At 41.3% G+C, this 26,181-nt stretch overlaps 2 protein-coding genes across 11 annotated transcripts in view; both read right to left on the bottom strand.

Moving 5' to 3' along the window:
- The window catches only part of LOC128869167 (host cell factor-like), a 136,261-nt gene that overhangs the window by 109,484 nt on the left and 596 nt on the right, over positions 1-26,181 (bottom strand). The gene's annotated exons all lie outside the window — the stretch shown is intronic.
- LOC128869170 (uncharacterized) lies at positions 19,819-21,058 on the bottom strand. Its single transcript, XM_054111679.1, has one exon. It carries the CDS (start codon positions 20,924-20,926, stop codon positions 20,384-20,386), a length of 543 nt encoding a protein of 180 aa, XP_053967654.1. The 5' UTR covers positions 20,927-21,058; the 3' UTR covers positions 19,819-20,383.

Below are 26,181 nucleotides of genomic sequence, written 5' to 3' on the forward strand. Positions count from 1 at the left end.
GCCAAGAGCTGTACAAAACTTATTTAAGACAGTGTGGTTAGTGGGCGCGCTAAGAGGGGAATAATTTATTCTACTTATATACTCAAGAAGACTTATACAAAAATTAAAATAGAGAAACTAACCACCCGCAATTACGTATTTTATACAAAAAATTACATTTTCCACTTCTTTTCAGGGGCTGTAGGGGCTTTGATAGAGCGGTAGACGTTTTTCTTTTCAAACTATGCTGATGTTGTAATAGTCTACAAAAATGAACTTTATCTAACATCATTTCCACCTCTTACAATTTTTCGAATATTTGTTCAATTTATTATAAAATTTGTAAATTTGAAATGCAATGCGCGAACGGAAAATATTAACCGATTTGAAATTTCTTTTTTTTCCTGAATTTGTATTGATATGTAGCAACTTTTCCCTGCTATTACGATATGTTTTGAAAAAATTTACGTATTTCACTCCGGTCTAATAGTCAATAGTCTTAAATCTTTTCTCCTGAAAACTATGGAGAGATTATTGGACCTTCATAATAGGTAGAAGTTGGGAACAACAACACCACTGCATCAATCTTTGTTTGCATATACTAAAGGAAACACCACGGAAGGCACACTTCACTATGTTGTACCAAAAATAGGGAAAGCTCTAATTTCTAAGGAAATTGGCTTGTGTGCTCTTCTTAACCCTTGTGTTGCCACCAGGGTACCCGGATGCCCAGCGGTGTACATTTCGTTGAATAACTTTTTTCCTATGAGAGATAGGCCAACCTCCTCATGGATCCCCATGATTTGACTTATTACACATATTTTGTATCGAAAAATGCATTAATCATATTTTGAAAAGTTTCTTGACTTAAAAATGTTTGCATTTGAGAAAAAGTAAATGTATAAGCCCCACCCGGGTACCCCATACAGAAAACACGAGATTCGTGTATTATGTTATGAAAATATCTGTATTTATACAAATAAAAGGTAAATAAGTATTATTAGTAATTAATTATAAATATATTATTTTTAAATTGTTTATTGAATAAATATACTGTGTATAATAACAATTAGTACATTTTGCAATGTGATTGCTACGAAAAAAAAAAACATCGACGTTACACTATTTGCACAGTCAGTAATACGTGAAAACTTAATAAAAGTAAATAATAAAAGTAAGGGAGAATGGGGAGTTGTGAGACGGGTTTTGTTTTTGGACCCGTATTACTCAAAATCTTAATATTCTGCATATGTCAACGATGGAATCTTTAGTCAATGAATACTGGAAGCTATTGGTATGGCTTATTTAACAAAACTACAATTTCCCTTAAAATTAAAATTGTATATCTATATATATAAAAATGAAATGATGTTCGTTTGTACGCATTTTTTTGGGCCGATACGAGGCCAATTTTATTCGTTCTTTTTTCATATTATAGGGATCCACTAGGGGAAGGTTTTTAGCAAAAAAAAATTTCTTTTAAATATTTTCTTCATATAAAAAAAAGAAAAAATCAAAATATTGTACAAAACAAAACTTGCTCGATTCTTAGATTAAAGTAAGTTTCGAATCGACATTCTTTTTATGTGTACAACTTTTTTTGAATTTTTCGTTATTGTATACAGAAATTTCAAATGATTCGAATGAAAATTTTTTTTTTTTTTATTTCTTCCATAAAATATTACACCTGTCATTAGACAATAAGTAATAATAAGTAATAATAATAAGTAGACAATAAGTGATTTACAAAAAGATGGAATGAGAGTGATATTGAAGGGCCAATGCCCCCAAGCTCATTTAGAAGAAATATATACATATTATTTAAAAACAAGTGGTTAACAAACAATGACATATACGATTAGTTGACAATTGATTACAAGGATTTTGCAAGATCTGTTGGTGTTTGACGGTTAAGCCGACTTTGGGTAGATTTTTCTTTATTTGGTAGTCTTCTCATCATAGGATTTGTATGCGTTAATAGTCTATTTATGTGTCTTCTGCTAGCGCTTTGTATTGTTTCATCAATAGTATCGATGTCAAAGTCGCGAATATCTGCGTTACGTATGTACCAAGGTGCATTAGTTAAGGTCCTACGTATTTATGAAAATAATGTTTCAATTCAATTGAGCAATGCTTTCTTTGACCAATTCTATATGGAAATGAATGCGTTTGCAAACGATGTTTTCGGCTATGAACACATGTTGGAATCGAATGAAAAAGGAAAGAAACGCGAAATGATAAAAAAAATTCTTGGAAAATTTAAAATGAATGGTGCTTCATTGGAAAAATTCAAAGGTAATAAGAACATACACAAGATAAAGTTAGAATTCGAATTTTTAGACTTATTTTGTTTATTTCTCATTTTTTCAGAAGTACACCACACAACAACTCATTCCAACTCTGATTTTGAAATCCTGTTGGAATTGGTGATCGACAATTTTGTCACTATAATGGTCAATGGAAATTTGCGTGTATCAGACCATGCATATTATTTACCATATCAACTTTTTATGGAACATATGGACCAAATGAACACAAAAAAATAATTTAGTTTTGTTTTGATTTTTTGCAACATTTTGGTTTTCAGTTAATACAATAAAAACAATACTGTTTTTTCGTGAACACAAAATTCTAAATTTATTACGTTGTTTGTTTAGAATTTTTTTAGAAAAAAAGTAAATTTTTTGGTTTTGAGGAAATTTGTTTATTGTTGCTATTTGTGAAAGCGTAGATATTTGTAAGTATTTGACTATAATCCTAAAAGTTAATGGAATACCACTATGACACATAGAAAACATTTTTTCAAAGGGGTGTTTTTCGAAAATTATAAAAAAATTTTTTTTCAAAAATGTTGAAGAAATAAAGTAAAATAAAAAAATTTCGACAGCATGAAATTTTTTCAAAACCAAATTTTCCTCAAAAAGATAAAAGAAATTTCTTCGAAGAGGTGTTTTTCTAAAATTACAAAAAAAAAAATTTCAAAAATTTTAAACAAATAAAATAAAATAAAACTTTTTCAAGGGTATGGAATTTTTTCAAAACAAAATTTTCTGAAAACCAAACAAAATTAAAAAAAAAAATGGTGTTTTCAAAGCATTTCATATTCCACTATTAATAGAGAATACATTTTTTCGAGGGGGTGTTTTTCAAAGCGGAAAAAAATCTTTTTTAACAAATCAATTTAAACTTTTACAAAAGTATGAAAATTTTTCAAAAGCAAAATTTTCTCAAAAACGTTAAATTAAAAAAAAAATAGTTTTTTCAAAATATTTAATTTTCAGCAATTAACTGAGAAGAAATTTGTTAGAGCGAAGTGTTTTTCAAAACTTCAAAAAACACTTTTTAACCAAAAAAAATTAACCTTTTTTCAAAAACAACAGGAATGATAACATTGCCTAACAATTTCTGCACTTTTGCACAGTCTAAAGAGGCATTGATACAGAGTGTATTTCCAAACATAATTCAACATTACAAAAACCATGATTGACTCAGCGAAAGAGCAATTTTAGCTGGGAAAAATAAGGACGTCAATGATATAAATTCAGCTATTTTAGATCAAATACCTGGTGACATAGTTGCGTATAAGTCAATGGACACTATTACTGATCAAGATGAGGTCGTAAATTATCCAACTGAATTCTTAAACTCACTCGATTTGCCAGGCTTACCACCTCATAATTTACGATTAAAAATTGGAGCACCGATTATTATGCTGCACAATAGTAACGTGCCCCGACTTTGCAACGGTACCAGACTCGCTGTGAAGAAGCTAATGGGTAACGTTATCGAAGCAACAATTTTGAAAGGGAAGTACAAAGGAGAAGACATTTTGATACCCTGAATTCCACTGATTCCGACGGATTTACCATTCGATTTCAAACGTTTGCAGTTCCCTATTCGCCTTGCCTTCGCTATGACAATTAATAAGGCGCAAGGACAGTCTCTACAAATGTGCGGTATTAATTTAGAATACCCAATTTTTTCTCATGAACAATTGTATGTAGCTTGCTCACGAGTTGGCAAACCATCGTCATTATTCACGCGAAAGATGAAAAACCCAAAAACGTTGTCTACCAAAAAGTGTTACAATAAAGTTCGAATGAAATTGTATCAAAGAATTTGCTTTGTTTCGTATTAATTTTATTCTCTTTCAGCAAATCATTGAATTTATCGCCTAGCGAAGCTGGCGAGGGTACGCTAGTAATAATATAAAATATAATACAAAATACAAAAATGTGGGGAGTTGTGAGACACCATGGTTTAAATCAATATAAATGACTTATTTTAGTTGTTAGTTCTTTATTAAGATGAAAAATAAAAAAGAAAAGACAATTGTTATAAAAAAGTGTATAAAAAATGCAATGCCATCAATCTGATGATTCGCAGTGAGAACATGTATAATAACCAGTTCGTAAATTGGCACACTTTAGGTGCACAGCTCGATCGCATACATTGCAATGAATGGAGTTTTTTCTGCTTAACTTTAAAAGCGGAAAAACAATAAAAACTCAAATTTAACCAAAAATTTCATGATATATGTACAAACAATGCATGAATATTGCGAGGTACTTATGAAAGATGCGTTAAAACGTCGAAAAAAACGGTGTCTCACAACTCCCCACATTTGTTGTCTTACAACTCCCCAAATCGTTTTTTTTATAAATGGCCGCGTAGTCATAAACACATCGAACGTTCATGCCCAAGTGAATGTGTAAATTCAAAGCTAATAGGACAATTAATAACTAGTATATATTTACATTTGCAATTTGCTTCAACAACTGATCGAATGTATCGCAAAACAAATGATGAAATAAACTTACCGAGAAATTCCAAAACACAGTAACTGGAGAGACGCGTCGAATGCGTGTAAATATGACCAATGCTAGCTGAAAAGCGAGATCTCATCGAGAACACTTGTTGACACTTAAAATCGAATGTAAACAAATGAATAATGCCGAACGGTAACAATGTCTCACAACTCCCTATGTCTCACAACTCCCCATTCTCCCCTAATAAATAGAGAAATACATATACATAATTAGATCTTAATAACTAATCTTTAAATCTGTTGGCGGCCGCCGTAGCCGAATGGGTTGGTGCGTGATTACCATACGGAATTCACACAGAGAACGTTGGTTCGAATCTGGGGGAAACACCAAAATTAAGAAAACCATTTTTCTAATAGCGGTCGCCCCCTCGGCAGACAATGGCAAACCTCCGAGTGTATTTCTGCCATGAAAAAGCTCCTAATAAAAATATCTGCCGTTCGGAATCGGCTTGAGACTGTAGGTCCCTCCATTTGTGGAACAACATCAAGACGCACACCACAAATAGGAGGAGCAGCTCGGTCAAAACACCCAAAAAGGGTGTACGCCAGAGAACTGCAAGCGGTGGTATTTTTCTGACTTGCGATCCACTCACAAAAAAAGCGGTATCAATATGTACGACCAACGCAAACTAAGCGGTGTTTGCGCTGAGCAGAACCGCAACAGAGCAGTAAATGTTCTATGTATATCGTTTGTACATCCGAGTCCTTCTTTGTTCAGTCTTTGCTTCGTTTATAACTACCGCTTGAGCGATCACTTCGGCTATGCGGTGCTGCATATGACCGCTACCGAATGGCAAAAATACTGAAAACACCGCCTGCCCAAATAGATCATAAGACACAAGCAAAAGAGTACCGCTAAAAAATATCTATGCCATCGCGCGTTCACTCAATACATAAATGATTAGCACTCGAAGGAGTCCACTTTCTTATTTATGTTTTTTTATCTTTGTTTTCGTCGGCAGTGCATTAACAAAGGGCACGAATCACTCTACTTGCAGATATGTATGTATATTAATGTGTGCATGTAATTATATGTTTATTTTTAAAAGATTTATAATGGCGGAGAATTCAAATTTTATTGCTGAGAAAATTTCTTTATATCTTTATACATAAGTATCTTTAGAAGTAAGTTAAAAGAAAAATTATTATTTGTTTTTGTACGATAAGTAATTTGTAAGAGAATGAATTTGGTTCTCAATTTTTATTTTAAAGTTCATTTTATTTTCTGTCATAATTAATAGTAATATACAATAATATAATATCACTGCTTCAATAAAGAAAAAACTTTTCATTTAAAAATACTGCTCATAGTATGTAAAAAAATCCTTTTTTTCCGTGCGCTGCTATGAATTATACTGCAGACACTCACTATTTGCAAGGGATGACGACGCGGTGTTTGCGGTGTTTTCCTCATTTGACAGAGTTCACACGTCACACCGCTTAGCCGAAGTTGAATATACGATTGCTTTCAAATCTAACACCCGAGTATACGAGATATTCATACACTCAGCAATCGCGGTAATAGCGGTATTGATCAGCACACACACCGCTCTTTTGCTTTCCGCTCAAATGCGTGAAGTTTTTCTGAAAATGTACTGTGAAGATCGAACAAAAAGAGAGCAGTTTTTGCATTTGACCGTCATGGAAATGAATGCTTCAGCTCAAATCACTTGCCGTTTGAGTATGAGTAGTGGTCTTGAAATTTTATTTGTGGAATTTTTGCGTTTCAGTTATAGAAAAACAGAGTATTGAAGCGGTGTGCAAGCAGTAGCAGTACACCGCTGCAGATCTCTGGTGTACGCGCCAATCTTATATATAAAATAAAGTCAACTTTTTGTGTGTGTTCGCTAACCGGCCGTGTCTTTGCACCGAATTAAACCAAACTTACACACATTGTTAAGTATTGTAGGTACTGAAGATGGTTTCTGTATAGCTTGGATACCTATTGGTACCTATTACCAGAGTATTTTTCATGCCGTTCCGTGACTAGGGTCTTGAGATAGAGACCAAAACGTGGACCCGGGATCTCGAAATATATGACAAAACGTGGACCCGCCGTGTCTTTGCACCGAATTAAACCAAACTTACACACATTGTTAACCGTTTGAGTGCTAAGCGATTTTCTTTAATACATACGAAAATTGCGAAGCAAAATTTGGTCTAAGAAAACTGAAATATGATGGCTTTACAAATATAAGCATAGAGAACACAAAAAATTACATATTTCAATAATTTTATTTTTATTTTGTAGACTAAACTATTAGTTATGATTATAAGAAAAACTAAACTATTAGTTATGATTATAAGAAAATGTTGATTATAGAGCGCGCTGCAGGCGATTTCTGGAACCTCCTTAAAAAAAAGACGATTTACGGTGTACATCGTAACTCAGGATTGGATTATCTGAAATCAAAAAACCAAACAAATTTTGTTAATATATTAGATTATCTAGTAATTAATCGTTCGGCTAATCAAAATAGTGAATTTTCACAAAATGGCAGCTTTTAAAAGAAATGATTTCGATTTTTACGTTAAAATTTGGCCGTAAATTGATTATAAAATGGAAAATAAGTATCAAATTTACAAAAGGAACGATTAATTACTAGAAAATGTATCTTTAAAGATTGAGTTAAAATGGTTGACCGATCAAACAAGCCGTTTTCGAGATATCGTGTACACCGACTTGAAAAATGCCGTTTTGAAAAAAAAAACACGTTTAAAGTTTCAATACCTACCTTAAAACGTGCCGAGGCATCTCTACATATTTAGGTATAACTCCGAAAGTATTGCTTAGATATACTTCAAATTTCGTGCGTATACTTTTGAATATATGTACATTACAAAAATGCAATAAAAAAAATCGATTTTTTTGAAAGTCATAACTGCGTATAACCCCTTAATATTTAAATCTTACTTGGAAAAGATCTTCCTGATTTTGGTCATACAATCGTTATAACAGAGATACCGGATCAGAATATAATTCGTTCATTAACAGATTATATAATTCCGAAATGTGTTAACCGTAGATTTGAAATCATAATTTCAGACCGCGGTGAATGGGAGCTGGGAGGACTTAGGTCGGTGCGGGAATCTATGATGCAAGTACGAAAATCTCCGAACCAATGGGCAAATGGCCCAGCGTCATTCAGGCTGAAACTCAAGCCAATTTCAATCTGTGCGATAATAAATTATATGAGGAGCAGAAAGGGTGCAACCATAGCTGGTTGTTCAATGCGTTTTGCGTTTCGATAAGAAAAACACAATTGTGTGGTTTGAATATTGTTATTGAAAGCTGGACTGCGCAGCTGTGTGTTTTATTTTCGCTCTATGAAGTTATTTATTGTAATTTAAAGGGTAATTTTTCAACATAAAATCTTAAAAGAGTGCTAAAAGGTTCTCTACACACAAATTGCGACCTTTTATATATCCTGCCACAAATTCAGTTTTTTTGTGTATCTAAATTTAATTTATATAAATTTATACAAAATGAGCACAATCATTGCCCCCGCCAGCGGTCGTGCGCATCTTTTACGCCCCTTTTGCCACTGACTTATTCACTGCTGCGTTTTTCTCTTCAGTGCATTAACTGTAACTGTTCTTGCACTCAGGCTTTTATTGCAGTTGCATTTTATTATATTTACCTCATCTGGAGAACGTTCGTCAACAGTTTCTTAAATACTTCAATGAAGAATGCGAACTGGTTGAATAATAAATAATTTTTAACATACTATATATAATATATACATTTTTTTTACATCAATAAAAAAAATTAAATTAAAAATATTTCATATATAAAACAATTAACTTAAAAATACCGTGAGTATCTAGAAATGGGGAAAAATTAGAATTTAACCTAAACATGTCCCATAACTAATATACAATATTTTAAAGTACTCGTATACCTACAAATAGTCGTGCATTTCCCAAGCAGCGTTCGGATGTTTGTCATCGTTTATCTTCCGATTGATTAAAAACCTGCACATAACTCAGAACTCTCTCAAAAGAAGAAAACAAATGAAACAACTGTCAAAAATTGTCTGCCGGTCGTGCTTTATGGGATCAAAGGAGCGCGTTGAGACGTACGCTCTGAAGGTGATGAAGGTTCGTCAATAGGTTATGAGGGCGGACTGAACACTTGAACCTACAGTGGTTCGGAGGATATGCCGCTAAGGAGCCAGCCATGGTGGTAGGTCTACTCGTGAGTGGGACCGGTATGCAAAAGAGACATAAGTTACGAAGGGTTTTTGGTGTTTCAAACTTGCAGCTGCCTTCTCAGAGTCTAAGTAAAGCCGATTTGCGTTGCCATGAAAGACAATTAAATAAGCTGGCAGTTGAACTATACGCACAAGTCAAGCCAAAGCTGCTAATCGGACTCGACCACTGCCACCTTGGTTTGCCGTCAACTACAATGAAGCTAAACAAGTGTGGGCCATTCGCCGCGAATACTGAGCTAGGATGGGTTGTGTTTGGGCCAACAATGAACTCTTATCCATCAATGCCATCATGTTTATTCGTTAACTGCCACACTGACCAATCTCTACATAATATGGTTGCTGAATACTTCGAGACGGAAAGCTTTGGGGTCGAGCTGCGCCTATCATAGAGAATGAAGCTGATGTCCGTGCTCGCGGAATCTTGAAGTGTACTACATGCCGGGTTGAAGGAAGGTACCAGACTGGTCTGCTCTGGAAGCGTTCTGACATACAGCTACCTGCCAGCTTTTTTATGGCTTTGAAAAGATTAGCGGGTATTGAAAAGAAAATGAGGCGCGGTACAGGCTGTGCCGCTGAATATAAGCGCATCATAAATTTTTACGTTACGAAGGACTACACACGAAAGCTGTCGCCAGAAGAAGAGGCTTTAACTTACAATAGGACATGGTACTTACCTCATTTTACCGTTAGGAATCCAAACAAGCCAGGCAAGTTACCCATGGTGTTCGACGCGGCTGCTGAGGTGGACGGTGTGCCCCTCAATTTACAGCTCATGAAGGGTCCACAAAAGTATCGGTCTTTGCCTGCTGTACTATTCCACTTTCGGGAAGGAGCAACGGCCGCGTGTGGTGGCTTTAAAGAGATGTTCCACCAGGTGCTGGTTCAACGTGACTACAGATGTGCGCAATGATTTCGTTGGCGCCAAGGTGATCCTACCAGACAGTCCGAGGTATATGAGATGCGCGTAATGACCTTTGGAGCATCATGTTCGCCTCGCGCCGCCTACTATGTGAAGACGATCAACGCGTTAGAGTATTGTAACAAAGTCAGTGGTGCTACCCGAGCCGTGAAATCGATACTGGACTACCATTATATCGATGACTATGTCGATAGCTTTGACACAGAGGAAGAAGCAGTTGATATAACGAAACAAGTTCAAGCAATACATAAGATGGCCGGTTTCGATCTTTGCAATTTCGCATCAACCTCGTTTAGAGTGACAGAAGCACTTAGTGGTGACGGGAATATTCGTCAAATAGCAAATAAAGAAAGAGTACTAGTGGACAGAGTTCTCTGTTTATTTTGGCAGGCATCGACCGGCAACTTTGGGTGCAAACTGAAATTCAACAACGTAGATCCCAGCGTTTTGGACGAAGGGCCCCGTCCGACGAAGCGCGAACTTCTCAGTGTGATCATGTCGAACTTCGACCCGCTGGGCTTTCTTAGCAACTTTGTAGTGAGCGCTTAGATCCTTATGTGGCAAGTGTGGAAGAATGACATCCGGTGGGAGGAGCCACTGCCAAACAACGTAAACACAGCATGGCGTAAGCAACGGCCTATGGTCGCCGAATATGCCATCCCTCGATACTATTATCGAAATGGTAAACTGCAAGTTTTGCAGCTCCATGTTTTCGTCGACGCCAGCGAGGATGCGTTTGCCGCGGTAGCCTACTGAAGGTCAACTAACGCCGCCGGTGAGGTGGAAGTCGCATTTATCTCTGCAAAAACTAAATGCGCGCCGATGAAGTCATTGACGGTCCCTCGATTGGAGCTTCAGGCAGCCGTATTGGATACGCGTTTGATGAGCTGCCTCCGGGAGGAGCACTGATTGGGCATCGATGACTGCGTCATTTGGAGTGACTTCAAAACAGTGATCCAGTGGCTTCGCAGTGAACATGGGCCTCAAAAACCATTTGTGCAACATCGGATCGCCAAGATATTAGCCACAAGTATAGGGTTTTTCAGTAAGAGCGCTTCAACTTTTGAACTTTTTTGAATAAAACACAAACGGTTTAACTTTTTTAACTAATTTTTTTTTATTATCGAGTTTGAACATATACATTTATTTAAGTATGAAATTCGATTTCTTTTACATGACCACCGCGTGCACGTTTTACGAAGTCCAATCGTTGAACCCAATTTTCGACCACTCTTTTGCATAAATCGGCCGAAATTCCAGCAATTTCGCGTTCAATATTGGCTCTGAGCTCACAAATCGTCACCGGCTTGTTACTGTAGACCAATGACTTCACATAACCCCAAAACGGGACGGCTTGTTAAATGGACCGTAAAATGGCCGTTATGCTCTTAAAGTAGCAGCAACAGAACGATTATTTTCATAAAAAATTTGCACGATGTGCAATCGTTGCTCAAGTGTGTAGCGTTCCATGATGAAATGTATACTAATGAAGTTTACAAATGACAAGCGAAAAATAAAAAATATTGCGTCGTTCGCCCTCCCTATCGGAAAAAAGTTGAAGCGCACCTATTGAATAACCCTATACAACTGCAAATTGAAGGTGGCTACCTACCAATCGGAAAAAAAAAAGTTGAAGCGCACCTATTGAATAACCCTATACAACTGCAAATTGAAGGTGGCTGCCTACCAAGAACAATGTCGCTGATAAGGCCACTCGAGCTAATAACTTTGTCGACTTCAGCTCACCAGCCCGTCGGTCCTGCGGCCCACCATTTTTATTACGAGAAGAGCAGACTTGGCCGACAGAGAGCTCCACATGCTATTATCATAAGGAAGCTGACAAGGAACTATGCCCTAAATTCGCCCTTGCAATCGTAAGCTGTACGTTTCTAGATTATATCCGATTCTCTACATTCAGCAAACTAGTGAGAACGACAGCATGGGTCCTGACATTCATTGACATTTGCCGCCGCCGTAAACCGCCAGACCGATGCTATGGGTTGACTGCCAAAGAAGTTGAGACTGCAAAGCTTTGTTTGTGCCGTCTCGTTCAACGTGGTGAATACACCGATGAGTTTCAGCATATCAAAAGCGATCACACACTGCCACGCACCAGTTCGCTCATACACCTTTCGCCTTATATAGACGAAGTCAAATCTGATCGCCATGCACTACCACGTCAAAATGCACCATCAAAATCTAGAAGCCTCTATTTGGGAGATTCGTCACCTCAGAAGTTTGCTGCGCAGTATAGTCGCCAATTGCGCCATATGCCGCCTAAGAAAAATCCAAGCCGTATCACCATTGATGGGCCCTCTTCCGATTGATAGACTAACTCCTTATGCTATACGGGTCTTGATTACTTTGAACCGATAACAGTAACTGTTCGCCGCGCCAACGAAAAAAGATGGGTGGCGTTATTTACGCGCGTGACAGTCAGGGTTGTGCAGCACTGGCTCATGTATAATCGTAATGCGCAACTTTATAAATCGTCACGGCGTCCCGTACGTATGAGGTCCGATAATGGGTCGGTACTGACATGGAAGCAAAGCGCTTCTGTGAAGTCTTCGATTGCAATCGCCTGCAGAGTGAACTGTCGCAAAGGGGCGTAGAGTGGATATTTGACTCGCCTTTCAACCCGGTAGAGGGGGGCGCTTGGGAACGATTGGTGCAGTACGTCAAGAAAGTACTACGACCCAGTTTGAAGGAAACGTCGCCACGGGAGCACACGCTCAACTGCTTCCCAATCGAGGCGGAAAATATTGTCAATTCTCGGCCGTTGACGCACCTTCCATCCATGCCAATCAGGAGCAGCCGCTGACTCCAAATGATTTCCTTCTGGGTGAAGCCAACACACAGCGAACTCCGATTGCCAACGAAGTTCTGGTAAATACATGCTTTCTTCGAAAACAGTGGCGTCTTGCTCGACAACTAAGGGAAAATTTTAGGAAACGATGGATAGCGGAATACCTTCCGACATTAACACGCCGGCTTAAGTGATGCCAAAGAACCCCTCTGCAGATAGATGACATCGTTCTCATATGCGATCCCAATATATCTCGTCGGGACTGTTGTCGAGCCAAGGTGGAACGCTTTTATGTAGAGCGGATGGTGAGGTCAGACGAGCTAACTTACGCACTTCTAGTGGATTAAAGTGCCGCGCCGTCTCCACATTTGCAGTTCTGGACGTTGATGGTGGTAAATCGGGTTGATTCACGCGAGCTCCTGATTATTTCGATTTCACATATTCTATGTATTTGATTTTTCGCTAATTCTATGCATGCACGATTCTACATACAAGTTTGTGCATGTTCGCACAATGGGTAACGGTCAATGCAGAGTTCGCATTTCATTGTTTCTTGTTCGTATGCATACATACAGGGTTTGATTGGAAAGTAATGGGCCTTTCCGCGCGGTGCGTCTGCCAAGCGATCAACCGAATCGGCTGGTGGGGGAAAATGATCGTTGGACCTTCCCCTTCCATTAGAAACCGGTTCCCCTTCCATTAGAAACCGGTCGCAGTCAGCATCGCTCCGCGTGTGAAAGCTGTTTTAAAAGTGTGTTAGGATTTTGCAGTGGCGAAAATGCAGCGATCTTTGGAGCAACGTTACTCGATCAAATTACATTGGCCACGATAGGGGTTCCGGTGCTTCCCCACCCTCCCTACAGCCCAGACCTGTCCCCTCCGGACTTCTTCTTGTTACCGTACCTGAAAAGAAAGCTGAAGGGGAGGCGTTTCGACTCCATCGAGGCGATCCAAAAAACTGTGACAGCCGAATTGAACGCGATTCCGGCGGATGAGTTTAAAAAATGTTTCCTGCAGTGGAAGGACCGCTACCAGCGGTGTATTGACGCTCAAGGGCCCTATTTTGAAGATTATTAGTTGTATAAGCCAAAAGGCTCATTACTTTTCAATCAAACCCTGTATGTAAACACGGCCTTGTAGGTAAATTAACGTTAATTTTTGTACATACATACCGCAGTGTCTTTTGTTGAATTTGCCGAACACACTGTGAACTAAACTTGGTGAGTCAAACTCGCAAGCGGGTTGACGACAACCCACGCCAGGCCGATCCCGGCGATCCCCGCATAAGGGATCTCAATTTGGAGATCCGCCGACTGGTAAATCAACACAAACGGACCAAATGGGTTGAGCAACTGAAAACCTGCAACTTCACCACTGGTGTGAGTAAGCTCTGGTCCCCCGTTAGGTCTCTGTCGAACCCGACTAAGCACAGCGACAAGGTGCCCATCACCTTCAATGGTTGCACTTCGTCGGACGCGAAGAGATGCGCTACTTGAGCCGGTAATTCATATTGCGGCTGCACAAACTGACGAACGATGCCATTTGCCCTGAAGGACTAAATACGCTGATGCTAAAAAAGCTGGGTCCATTTGGAGTAGAGTACCTCACAAAGGTTTTCAATATGTTCACGGACTCTCTCATAATTGCTGACAAACGGAAATCGGCGGAAATCGGAGAGAGTGGTCCCACTACTGAAACCTGGGAAACCCGCCAACCAAGGGGATTCTTATCGGCCGATAACTCTCCGATCCCCAGTAGTGAAGACTCTTGAAGCCCTCCTACTCACACTATACACGAAACACCTGACCCCAGCCTCACACCAGCATGATTTCCGAAGAGTGCATAGCACCACCACGGCACTCACCGTCATTAACACCCAGGTAAACCGCGGCCTCATCTAAAACCGCCCCTGTGAGAGGACTGTCCTAGTAGCGTTGGACCTAAAAACCGCTTTCGACACTGTCAGCCACTCCACACTATTAGATGGTATTTTACAGTCAGCACTCCCGCCAGGGCTGAAGAGGTAGACCGCGAACTACTTGAGTGTTCGTCACTCGTCTGTGCTATTTCGAGACCAAATCTTGAAACAGAGGAAAATAAAGCAAGAAGTTGTTGTTGTTGTAGCAGCATAAACATTTCTCGTGCATATACGAGGAATGCTGCTGAAGTGACAGTCCTTGACCGGATACAAATCCGGGTCGTTCCGGATACGTAGAACCGACTGTCGTGGGAACATTAAAGCAAGGAGTTCCACAAGGTGGTGTCTTTTCACCCTTGCTTTTTAACTTCTATGTCTCGAAACTCCCCTAGTCACCAGAGGGAGTCTCTCTGGTCTCCTACACCGACGACTGCGCAATAATGGCCTCGGGCAATGACATTGATGGCTTGTGCGCCACGGTAAACGCCTACCTCGCCTGCCTTTGCCCCAAGTGCTGCCGGCAAGCGATTTCAGGACCTTGTTGCGATTTTGAACTTTAGTGGCAATTGCAGTTGAGTGCGCAAAACTGTGCAAACTGTCGACGGTTTCACCCAAAATTTTGGGATTGTTTACCGTCGGAATTGGTGTGTTATCGACTTTTACCTTGAGGTGTTGTTTGACCTCTTTGTCCAGGTGGTAAAGAGGGTCGCCGTAGACTTAGTGGGGGAAAGTTGAAGATTCCTCGTAGTGAAAAAGAGAGAAAGGTCCGTGAGATAGTTGTTCACTTTGGAGCAAAGGCCATCGATGTCATTGCCCGACGCTATTATCGTGCAGTCGTCAGCGTATGAGAGCAGGGAGACTCGCTCTGGTGGTTGGGGGCGCTCCGCGATGTAGAAGTTGAACAGCAAGGGTGAAAGGACACATCCCTGCAGTAAACTAGCCCCCTCTAGTGAACAGTGTAATGTTAGACTTAGTTGTTGTTGTTGTTGTTGTAGCAGCATAAACATTCCCCGTGCATATACGAGGAATGCTGCTGAAGTGACAGTCCTTGACCGGATATAAATCCGGGTCGTTCCGGTTACGTAGAACCGACTGTCGTGGGAACGTAAACTTAGTGGTAGCTGGTGGTTAGGTGGAAGCAAGTCGCAGTCTTTATTCACTTTCCAACAGTTGAATGATGCTCGATATCATCGCGGCCAAAACTAGTTGCAACAAAACGACCGAATTCGGCACCATCATGTATAATGACACGATGAGACTTACCTAGTGGTTGTTTTTGTTTGTTGCTCTTCGAGAAAAGTCCGAGTCATTGGTGAGTGAAAAATTAATGTGTAAGGTAGGGAAACGTATCATTTCATACACACCATATACGTATATATACATATACGTGCGTGAAAAAGTGATACGAACATACAAAACTTTTCATTTCAAGCTGCGTCCGGCATTATCTGGATCAAAGCTGACGTTCAGTTTAGTAAGCACACTTCGCCATTTTTTATTCACAGTTTTTATTTAATGAAAATTTACACAGAAAACGCATTCATGCACAAAATTACAATATAAACCCTTACTCACTTTTAAATAAAGATTTGAAAGCAAACAAAGCTTTCCGTCATTCCGTTTTACTGATTTTCTCATTTAAAGGCGTAATGAAGAAGGAGGATTTTGTATTGATGAAGTCATAACAGGTGCGGAAACGGTTGAAGATCGTTTAAATATACATGCTGCATTGATTCAGCTTTAAAAACTCCTTATATGAATTAACGAAAGTAAAATTGAATGCAGGAAAAAGTTGAGAAATGCTGTGGACAGCGTAGCCGGTGGTGAACTCCTGGGGGTTATATTTTCGATGGAGCTCCATTTCTTCATGTGCTGTTTCGAAAACCCGTTGGCCACAGTATAATATACGAAGGACCCAGAAAGTCCTTTGGACTCCTCGCCATTCAATTTCCAAACTCGTAGCTGTGTTACCGGTCACTGGACGATCGGCATACATGCGGAAAAGCTAGGGTTATCATATAACCTCAATTGCAGAAGCTGTGTGGACCTTTCAGAGAAGGAGACTGTAGAGCACTTTCTCTGTAAATGTCCAGGTTTGGCAGCTAGACGACTAAGGTCACTGGGTGCTCCTTTCTTCGACAGCCTAGGCCAATGCGCCAACCTAAATCCCATCAATCTTATCCATTATATCAACAGCTCTGGCTGGCTGTAGATATCTGCCTGTTGGAGGTCTCATAATGGTATCAAAACGGCGCTTCAGTGCTACTTGAGGAGTGCCAGACTGGCACATCAACCATTCCACCTACCTACCTACCTATATTTTTGAAGCGCCGCCGGGACGATTTGGTATAATGTAAAATGAGAAACTTTAGGCAAAGAATAATGACTTACTAAATGAAACTTGGTGGAGATTTTAGGGAGTGGGACAGCCTTTATACGAGTAATACCCAATTACTCCGGAAATAATAATTTTGTTATTATATGTCTGCAAAAGTGCCCTCGGGAGCTTCACTATAGTTTGACGCTTTATAATATATATTTTTCTAAAATTCACTTACATTCATAAAATATACACTCACACGCATGCTTTTACTTATTTTTAAACTTGTATTCGAAATATTTCAATGAAAATTTAATTAAATGGATTCACCAATATCATCACTTTCCAATTTTAAACGAGAATAACAATTCATAGGAACTGACCACAGTGTAGTGTTGCCGCATGCCTGGAAATGAACAAAAATGAAGTTGTTGTTGTTGTAGCAATAATACAAGCCCGGTCAGTGTAGGGTATATCACCGGTCGTCTTCGTCTGGCTCATCTGAGAGAGAGGGGTGTTAGATGAGTGGGTTTAATGGGGCATTTGAAGAGGTGGTTAGTGTCGTGCGGAGTATCTTCACCTGCCGAACATATGTCGGGGTCAATTCTGGATAAGTAGAAGTTTAACCTGCTACAATATCCAGAACGTAATTGTGCCCAGGTTACGCGAGACGCTCGGGGAAGTTGGAGCTCTTCGTCTGCGGTTGGTGGTGGTTGGACTCCGATAACGGCATTCGGGGGTCGGGAGCTTAAGAAGGTAGTGAGAGTCTCCCGATGAATGTCGTTTATGCCCTGTGTGTACACTGTCCGATCCAGTAGCTGGCTGTTTGTTTTGTCTAAGATCTCGTCCGCGTAGTTGAGGAAATGCCTTCTGATGTGCCTCGGAGGTGGCTCAGGCTCGAGCAGGTGTCTGCATGGGTGAGGCCTGCAGTAACACCTTAGCAGAAACTGCTTACTGAGCAATTTGTTATGCTCCTTAACAGGAAATATAAGGGCCTCATCATGTAAGTGTTGTATTGGTGGCATCCAAAGACATCCTGTCGCGGTTGTATGCGCTGGGAAGAGCAAGCTGTCAAAGGTAGCTCCCATTATATTGGGGTTGTTAATCGTCGGAATTTGTGTATCATCGACTTTCACCTTGAGTTGTAGCTTGACCTCCTTTGCCCAGGTGGTGAAAAGGGTCGCCGTGGATTTAGTGGGGGAGAGTTGTAAATTCCTCGCAGTGAAGAAGCGAGAAAGGCTGGCGAGGTACACGTTTACCTTAGAGCATAGGCCATCAATGTCATTGCCCGACGCCATTATCGTGCAGTCGTAGGCGTATGAGACCAGGGAGACTCCCTCTGGTTGCTGGGGAGTTTCGAAATATAAAAATTGAAAAGCTAGGGTGAAAGGACACCACCCGGCGGTACACTTTGCTTTATGTTCTTCTGTTTAGACGTTTGGTCTCAAAACAACACCGCGAATAACGACCAGTCAGGTATTTCGCGGTCCACCCCTTCAGCCCCGGCGGGAGTGTCGACTGTAAAATGTCATCTAGTAGCGTGGCGTGGCTGACTGTATCGAAAGCTTTTTTTAGATCCAACGCTTCTAGGACAGTCCTCTCGCAGGGGCGGTTTTAGGTGAGGTCACGGTTTACCTTGGTATTAATGACGGTGAGTGCCGTGGTGGTGCTGTGCACTCTTCGGAAACCATGCTAGTGTGAGGCTGGGGCAGGTGTGTCGCAAAGAGTGGGAGTAGAAGGGCCTCAAGAGTCTTCACTACTGAGGAAAGGAGAATTATCGAGCGATTAGACTCCCCTTGGTGGATCAGAGCTTGCTCACAACAGAGGTGAAGCTGCAGGACTTCAAATGCTCCTCCCATTTGTTCCGCTCATGTTGGGTTACCAGTTGCCGTATCTCGTAATTGAGGTCCAAAAAATACTGTGGATAGCGTAGCCCGAGTTGGACTGAAGACGGTTATTTTTTCAAGACGCCATTGTCGTACAGTGGTCGGCGTATGAGACCAGTGAGACTCACTCTGGTGGCTGGGGGAGTTTCGAAATATAGAAATTAAAAAGCAAGTGTGAAAGGATACCACCCTGCGGTACACCTTGCTTAATCTTCCTCTGCTTTGATGTTTGATCTCGAAAAATCACTGACGAGTGCCGACCGCTAAGGTAGTTTGCGGACCACCTCTTCAGCCCTGGCGGGAGTGTCGACTGATAAATATCATCTAGTAGCGTGGAAAGGCTGACTGACTAGTAGCAGGGCCGGTTTTGGTTAAGCCCGCGGTTTATCTGAGCGTTTATGGCGGTGAGTGCAGTGGTGGTGCTATGCACTCGTCGGAATCCGTGCTGATGTGGGGCTGGGGTCAGGTGTTTCGTGAAGAGTGGGAGTAGGAGGGCTTCAAGTGTCTTCACTACTGGGGAAAGGAGAGTTATCGGACGATAAGATTCCCCTTGGTTGGCGGGTTTCCCAGGTTTCAGTAGTGGGACCACTCTCCCTGCTTTCCACTTGTCAGGGATGATGAGATTTCAGGTGCTCAACCCATTTGGTCCGCTTATGTTGATTTACCAGTTGCCGGATCTCCAAATTGAGATCCCTTATGCGGGGATCCCCGGGATCGGCCTGGCGTAGGTGGTCACGCTCGTTTGCTAAGCTGGCTGCTTCGCGGTCCACCTCTTCAGCCCTGGCGGGAGTGTCGACTGTAAAATGTCATCTAGTAGCGTGGCATGGCTGACTGTATCGAAAGCCTTTTGTAGATCCAACGCTACTAGGACAGTCCTCTCGCAGGGGCGGTTTTGTTTTAGTCCACAGCTTACCTGGGTGTTTATGGCGGTGAGTGCCGTGGTGGTGCTGTGCACTCTTCGGAAACCATGCTGATGTGAGGCTGGAGTCAGGTGTTCTGTAAGGAGTGGGCGTAGAAGGGCTTCAAGCGTCTTCATTACTGGGGAAAGGAGAGTTATCGGACGATAAGACTCCCCTTGGTTGGCGGGTTTCCCAGGCTTCAGTAGTGGGACCACTCTCCCTAATTTCCACTTATCAGGACTGATGAGAGTGGCCATAGACTCCCAATGGATCCACCTTTTTCAACATCAGCATGTTTAGTCCGTGAGGGCCAATGGCTTTAGATGGTTTCATGAGTTTGATGGCCCCCTTATGGTTGTTGTTGTTGTTGTAGCAACATAAACATTCCCCATACTTACATACGGTGAATGCTGCTGGAGTGACAGTACTTGGCCGGATATAAATCCGGGTAGTTTCGGTAACGTAGAACTGACTGTCGTGGAAATGATGGCCCCCTGAACCTCGTCGCTGGAGAAAGCAAGCGGTGCATTGTTGTATGTCAGTTTGTGCAACCGTCTGGTAGCACAACGTTTGGATCTGTCGGCCGGAGGATGCAGTATAAATTGCCGGCTAAACTAGCTTGTGCATCTCTTCGGATCCGACGAAGTACGACCATTGAAGGTGATATCCACCTTGTCGTTGTGTTTCGTCGGGCTCGACAAGGACCTTACGGTGGACCAGAGCTTGCTCATACAAGAGGTGAAGTTGCAGGACTTCAAATGCTCTTCCCATTTGGTCCGCTTATGTCGGGTTACCAGTTGCCGGATCTCCGAATGGAGGTCCTTTATTCGAGCATCCCCGGGATCGGCTTGGCGTGGGCGATCACGTTCGTTCGCCAGAACAGCTGCTTCAGCTGGGAAATTGGAACATACGTCCCGGATCCGTCCAGCGAGTATGAAGCGAGCCGTGGCGGTTGTGATCACCTTGCGGAATGTGCGTTCGCCTGCACGCACATCGGTGGGAATGGGAGATGAGAAGATGTCCTCAGTAAATTCCGCGAATCTGGTCCAATCAGCTTTGTTGAAGTTGATGTATGACCGGTGATCCGCGGAAACAAAGTCGGCAGGTTTCTCGATCGAGATGATAATGGGAAAAAGGTCTGATGCAAGCGATAGCATAGGTCGCCAGGTTATGCTATTTATCAGACCTGCGCTAGCAATTGTGATGTAAGGCGAGCTGCTGCAATCGGCCACTACCCTAGTGGGGGCGTCGTCGTTTACAGTGCTGAATGTCGAATCGTCTATCTGCTCTGCCAATACTGTCCCCTACGATCATTTGGCAGGCTTGAATGCCAAAGCTCGTGATGCGCGTTAAAGCCACCTACTACCAATTGGTTTTCTCCCCTGATGAGCGCACCAATATCAGGGAGATATCCTGCCGAGCAGCAGGTGACAGGGGGTATATAGATATTATAAATTTCGAGGTCGGCATCGCCTGACCGGACAGCTATACCTTGACATTCTAAGGTGCTGTCCCTACGGTCGATGCCTTCATCGATGAGACGATACTGCACTGTATGGTGGACTATGAACGCTAGGCCACCACCGTTGTCTCGCTCGCGGTTCTTTCTATGCACGTTGTAGCCGTCCCTGGTAATCAGGGGGGAGCTAGCGTGCAGTTTTGTCTCTTGCACCGCAGCTATCTTGATGCCATACCGGCTCATGAAGTCGACTATATCGTCAATCTTGCTCGTGAGACCGTTGCAGTTCAGTTGTAATAGCTTGAAGCTTCGCGGGAGTGTAATCGTAACTCGGGGGGTGAGGGATGCGTGGTGTTGTCTACGTTGGTTCTGCTGTGCGTTCGGCAAAACTTGTTGTGGTCTGACGTTGACTGGCAGCCGCGCCACTGGGGGCGGTTGCGGGTGCAGAGCTCTGCAGCAGGGGGCAACGAAGTCGCGTGTCCACTCACGGGTGGTGTGCAGGCCGGAGCACCTTCGAAAATGGCACCAGCCACTGCAAAAATTGCTTTGGACAGTTGTGAAGTTCCGGGGAACTACGGTCTGACACACGGAGCAGACTGTGCAGGGACCCAAGAGCTGCTGGTTTGTCCCCGCACTGGGGTAGGATCAAGAGGGTTGTGGGTCAGTGAGGGAGTTGTGTTGCTGGCGGCAGTTTGACGTGCCGGCACTGAGGGCAGTATCGCCGCTGAGGCAGGGGCCGCCTGCGGGCGGGAGCAATACGTGGCCACATACCTTCTGGACCACTTTTTGTGAGACTTAAGGCCAGAGCAGGTCTTAAGATGGCACCAAACGTTGCACTTATTACACCTAACCGAGGTGGAGCCGTTTGTGGCAGATGCAGCAGTAAAATACTTCTGGTCCGGGGTTGGGTTCGACGCCAGCCTTGAAGAGAAGTATTTGGAGCAAACGTGCTGCAATGGATTGCTCCTGTGACGAAAGATTGGCGGTGGGATAAGGTACACTAGACAGGGCTTGTTTACTGGGGCGGCAGCCCTTGGTCGGGAAAAAACTCGAGTCATTCCGGTAACGTAGAACCGACTGTGATGGGAATGTGAAACCCTTCTAGTCGACGCTGCTCTAAACTTCAAATTGAATGTTTATATTCTTGAAGTGTTTCTCAACTCTAAACTTAAGCAAAAAATACTGCAGAACAACCTTCCACTGAACGTCTCTGCATGTGAACTTCGTTTTTATTTCAGGCGCCTGGCACCACCAAATTCTCGTTGAATTACAGGACTTTAACAACAAATTAGTTAAAAACTACAAGCGTCCGAAGGGAGCGGTTTTCAGTTTTAAGATGGACATGGAGTCGGACATATTCACCTTATAACCAATAAAATGGACACTAAAAACTTTCCCATGACAGTCGGCTCTACGTAACCGGAACGACCCGGATTTTATCCGGTCAAGGACTGTCATTCCAACAGCATTCCCTGTATATGCATGGGGAATGTTTATGCTGCTACAACTACAACAACGAATTTATTTACAAGGAAATACTTCAGGAAGTGATTTAAGCATTTCCTGAGGAGAATATAACACTTCAGGGGCGTTTTAGGCAAGAATTTAGTATAATGCCTATCGCTTTGGAAAAAACGGTAAAAAGGGATTGATAGAGGGGTGTATCCCCATCTTAAAACTGAAAACAGAACCTGCCGGAGGCTTATAGTTTTTAAGTAATTTAATGTTAAAGTTCTATAATTTAGCGAAAAGTTGGTGTTGCCATACACCTGAAATGAAAACGAAGTTCGCACGCAGGGATGTTCAGTGGAAGGTTCATTGTAAAACTGCAGTATTTTTTGCTGTAATTTAAAGTTGAGAAATAAATTTGAAAATAAGAACATACAACTCATTTAAACTTAAAAACAATGATATTAAGCGTATCACAAAAAATAATAAAGTAATTAAAATTAAATTAAATTAATTAACACAGTATTTTTGCGTGGAACTCTTTATCGCGTAGGCGGCCTTCGGCCGCGCTTCAAAAAAATAACCCTCATCAGTCCAACTCCGGCTACGCAATCCACAGCATTTTTGCGTAGAACTTCTTTTCGCGTGGGCGGCCTTCGGCCGCGCTTTAAAAAAATAACCCTCATCAGTCCAACTCCGGCTACGCAATCCACAGTATTTTTGCGTAGAACTCCTTTTCGCGTGGGCGGCCTTCGGCCGCGCTTCAAAAAAATAACCCTCATCAGTCCAACTCCGGCTACGCAATCCACAGTATTTTTGCGTAGAACTTCTTTTGGCGTGGGCGGCCTTCGGCCGCGCAAAAAAAAATAACCCTCATCAGTCCAACTCCGGCTACGCAATCCACAGTATTTTTGCGTAGAACTCCTTTTCGCGTGGGCGGCCTTCGGCCGCACTTCAAAAAAATAACCCTCATCAGTCCAACTCCGGCTACGCAATCCACAGTATTTTTGCGTAGAACTCCTTTTCGGGTGGGCGGCCTTCGGCCGCGCTTCAAAAAATAACCCTCATCAGTCCAACTACGGCTACGCAATGCACAATATTTTTGCGTAAAACTCCTTTCCGTGTTAAAACCATTGAACCCAAAATTAAAACGTCATATGCGTGTATGTAGTAAGCAGGCACAATAACCCCCATTCCCATCATTAACACTAAACTCAAGTACTTATTTTTTGTTTTCATTTGCAGGCATCCGGCAACACCATACTGTTGGCATTCCAATCTTCTTCTTATTCGCGCTTAAAATTGGAATGTGATTGCATAGGCAAATGTATTTGCATTTAATTTTAATAGATATAATTAGAATATTAGCATAAAAATCGGTAAAAACACGCGTGTGAGTGTATACTTGGTGATTTATAGTGAAATGTTAAAAAATATAGAGTGTAATGTGGCAAATTATACTGATGTTCCCAAGGGCATTTTGAATGTAAATAATTAAAAAATTATTATTATTTCCCGATTAATTTAAAGTTATAAAGAGTGTTCCTTAACACCTCACTAACATCTCCACCAAGTTTCATTAAAAAAAACATTATAGTTTGCCAGAAATTCCAAAATAGGCATTGTTCTAAATTCCAGCCGCGTTTTACACAAGAAAATGGGGCTGGAATTTAGAACAATGTATATTTGGTCTTTTTGGCAAACTATAATGTTGTTTTTAATGAAACTTGGTGGAGATGTTAGTGTAAGGAACACTCTTTATAACTTTAAATTATTCGGGAAATAATAATTTTTTAATTATTTGCATTCAAAATGCCCTCGGGAGCTTCACTATAATTTGCCACATTACACTCTATATTTTTTAACATTTCACTAAAATTCACCAAATATGCTAATATTCTAATTATTTCTATTAAAATTAAATGCAAATTCATTTGCCCATGCAATCACTTTCCAATTTTAAACGCGAATAAGAAGAAGTTTGGAATGACAACAGTGGGGTGTTGCAAATGAAAACAAAAATTAAGTACTTGAGTTTAGTGTTAATGATGGGGATGGGGGTTATTGTGCCTCCTTATGGTTTTAACACGGAAAGGAGTTTTACGCAAAAATACTGGGGATTGCGTAACCGAGTTGGACTGATGAGGGTTATTTTTTTGAACCGCGGCCGAAGGCCGCCCACGCGAAAAGGAGTTCTACGCAAAAGTACTGTGGATTGCGTAGCCGGAGTTGGACTGATGAGGGATATTTTTTTGAGCGCGGCCGAAGGCCGCCCACGCGAAAAGGAGTTCTATGCAAAAGTACTGTGGATTGCGTAGCCGGAGTTGAACTGATGAGGGTTATTTTTTTGAAGCGCGGCCGAAGGCCGCCCACCCGAAAAGGAGTTCTATGAAAAAATACTGTGGATTGCGTAGCCGGAGTTGGACTAATGAGGGTTATTTTTTTTTTGCGCGGCCGAAGGCCGCCCACGCGAAAAGAAGTTCTACGCAAAAGTACTGTGGATTGCGTAGCCGGAGTTGGACTGATGAGGGTTATTTTTTTTAAGCGCGGCCGAAGGCCGCCCACGCGAAAAAAAGTTCTATGCAAAAGTACTCTGGATTGCGTAGCCGGAGTTGGACTAATGAGGGTTATTTTTGTGAAGCGCGGCCGAAGGCCGCCCACGCGATAAGGAGTTCTACGCAATAATACTGTGTTAATTAATTTAATTTTAATTAATTTATTATTTTTTGTGATACGCTTAATATCATTGTTTTTAAGTTTAAATAAGTTGTATGTTTTTATTTTCAAAATTATTTCTCAACTTCAAATTACACCAACAAATACTGCAGTTTTACAATGAACCTTCCACTGAACATCCCTGCGTGCGAACTTCGTTTTCATTTCAGGTGTATGGCAACACCAACTTTTCGCTAAATTAGAGAACTTTAACATTAAATTACTTAAAAACTATAAGCCTCCGGCAGGTTCTGTTTTCAGTTTTAAGATGGGGATACACTCCTCTATCACCCCCTTTTAACCGTTTTTTTCAAAGCGATATACATTATACTAAAGTTTTCCCGAAAATGGGGCAAAACATTTCTTAATACCAATTCGTACAAGGTTTTTACAAAATATAGTTAAGTTTTAGATTGGATAAGCCACTCACTCGACCTAAACTTCATTCAAAATCTATGGATAAAGTCAAAGAAGAAAAAATTCAAAAATAAAGGCTTATAGCAAAAAGCCAAAGAACTATGGTAGGATTAACAATTTATGTTAAATCAAATGCAATCATTGGTAATCGTTGTAAACACAGTGATTGATTAAAGTTCGATAATTTAAACAGCATTTTTGATAAAATCTCAAAGTTCGTTTTGTATTGTATCTATTTCGTACCCATTTTAACGACCATAAGAGTATTCCTTTTTTGTTCCTATTGCAACTAGTTTAAGTTTTAAAAGATGTTTGAATTATGACATATATTTATTATATTAGTTTATGATATAAAAACCACACTTAATTCAA

This window comes from Anastrepha ludens, chromosome X, assembly GCF_028408465.1.
Source record: "Anastrepha ludens isolate Willacy chromosome X, idAnaLude1.1, whole genome shotgun sequence".
Classification (NCBI taxonomy): Eukaryota; Metazoa; Arthropoda; class Insecta; order Diptera; family Tephritidae; genus Anastrepha; species Anastrepha ludens.

Bases quoted from the DNA above. Each gene is read 5' to 3' on its own strand.
- LOC128869170 (XM_054111679.1), bottom strand. From the start codon at position 20,926: ATGCTATCGCTTGCATCAGACCTTTTTCCCATTATCATCTCGATCGAG.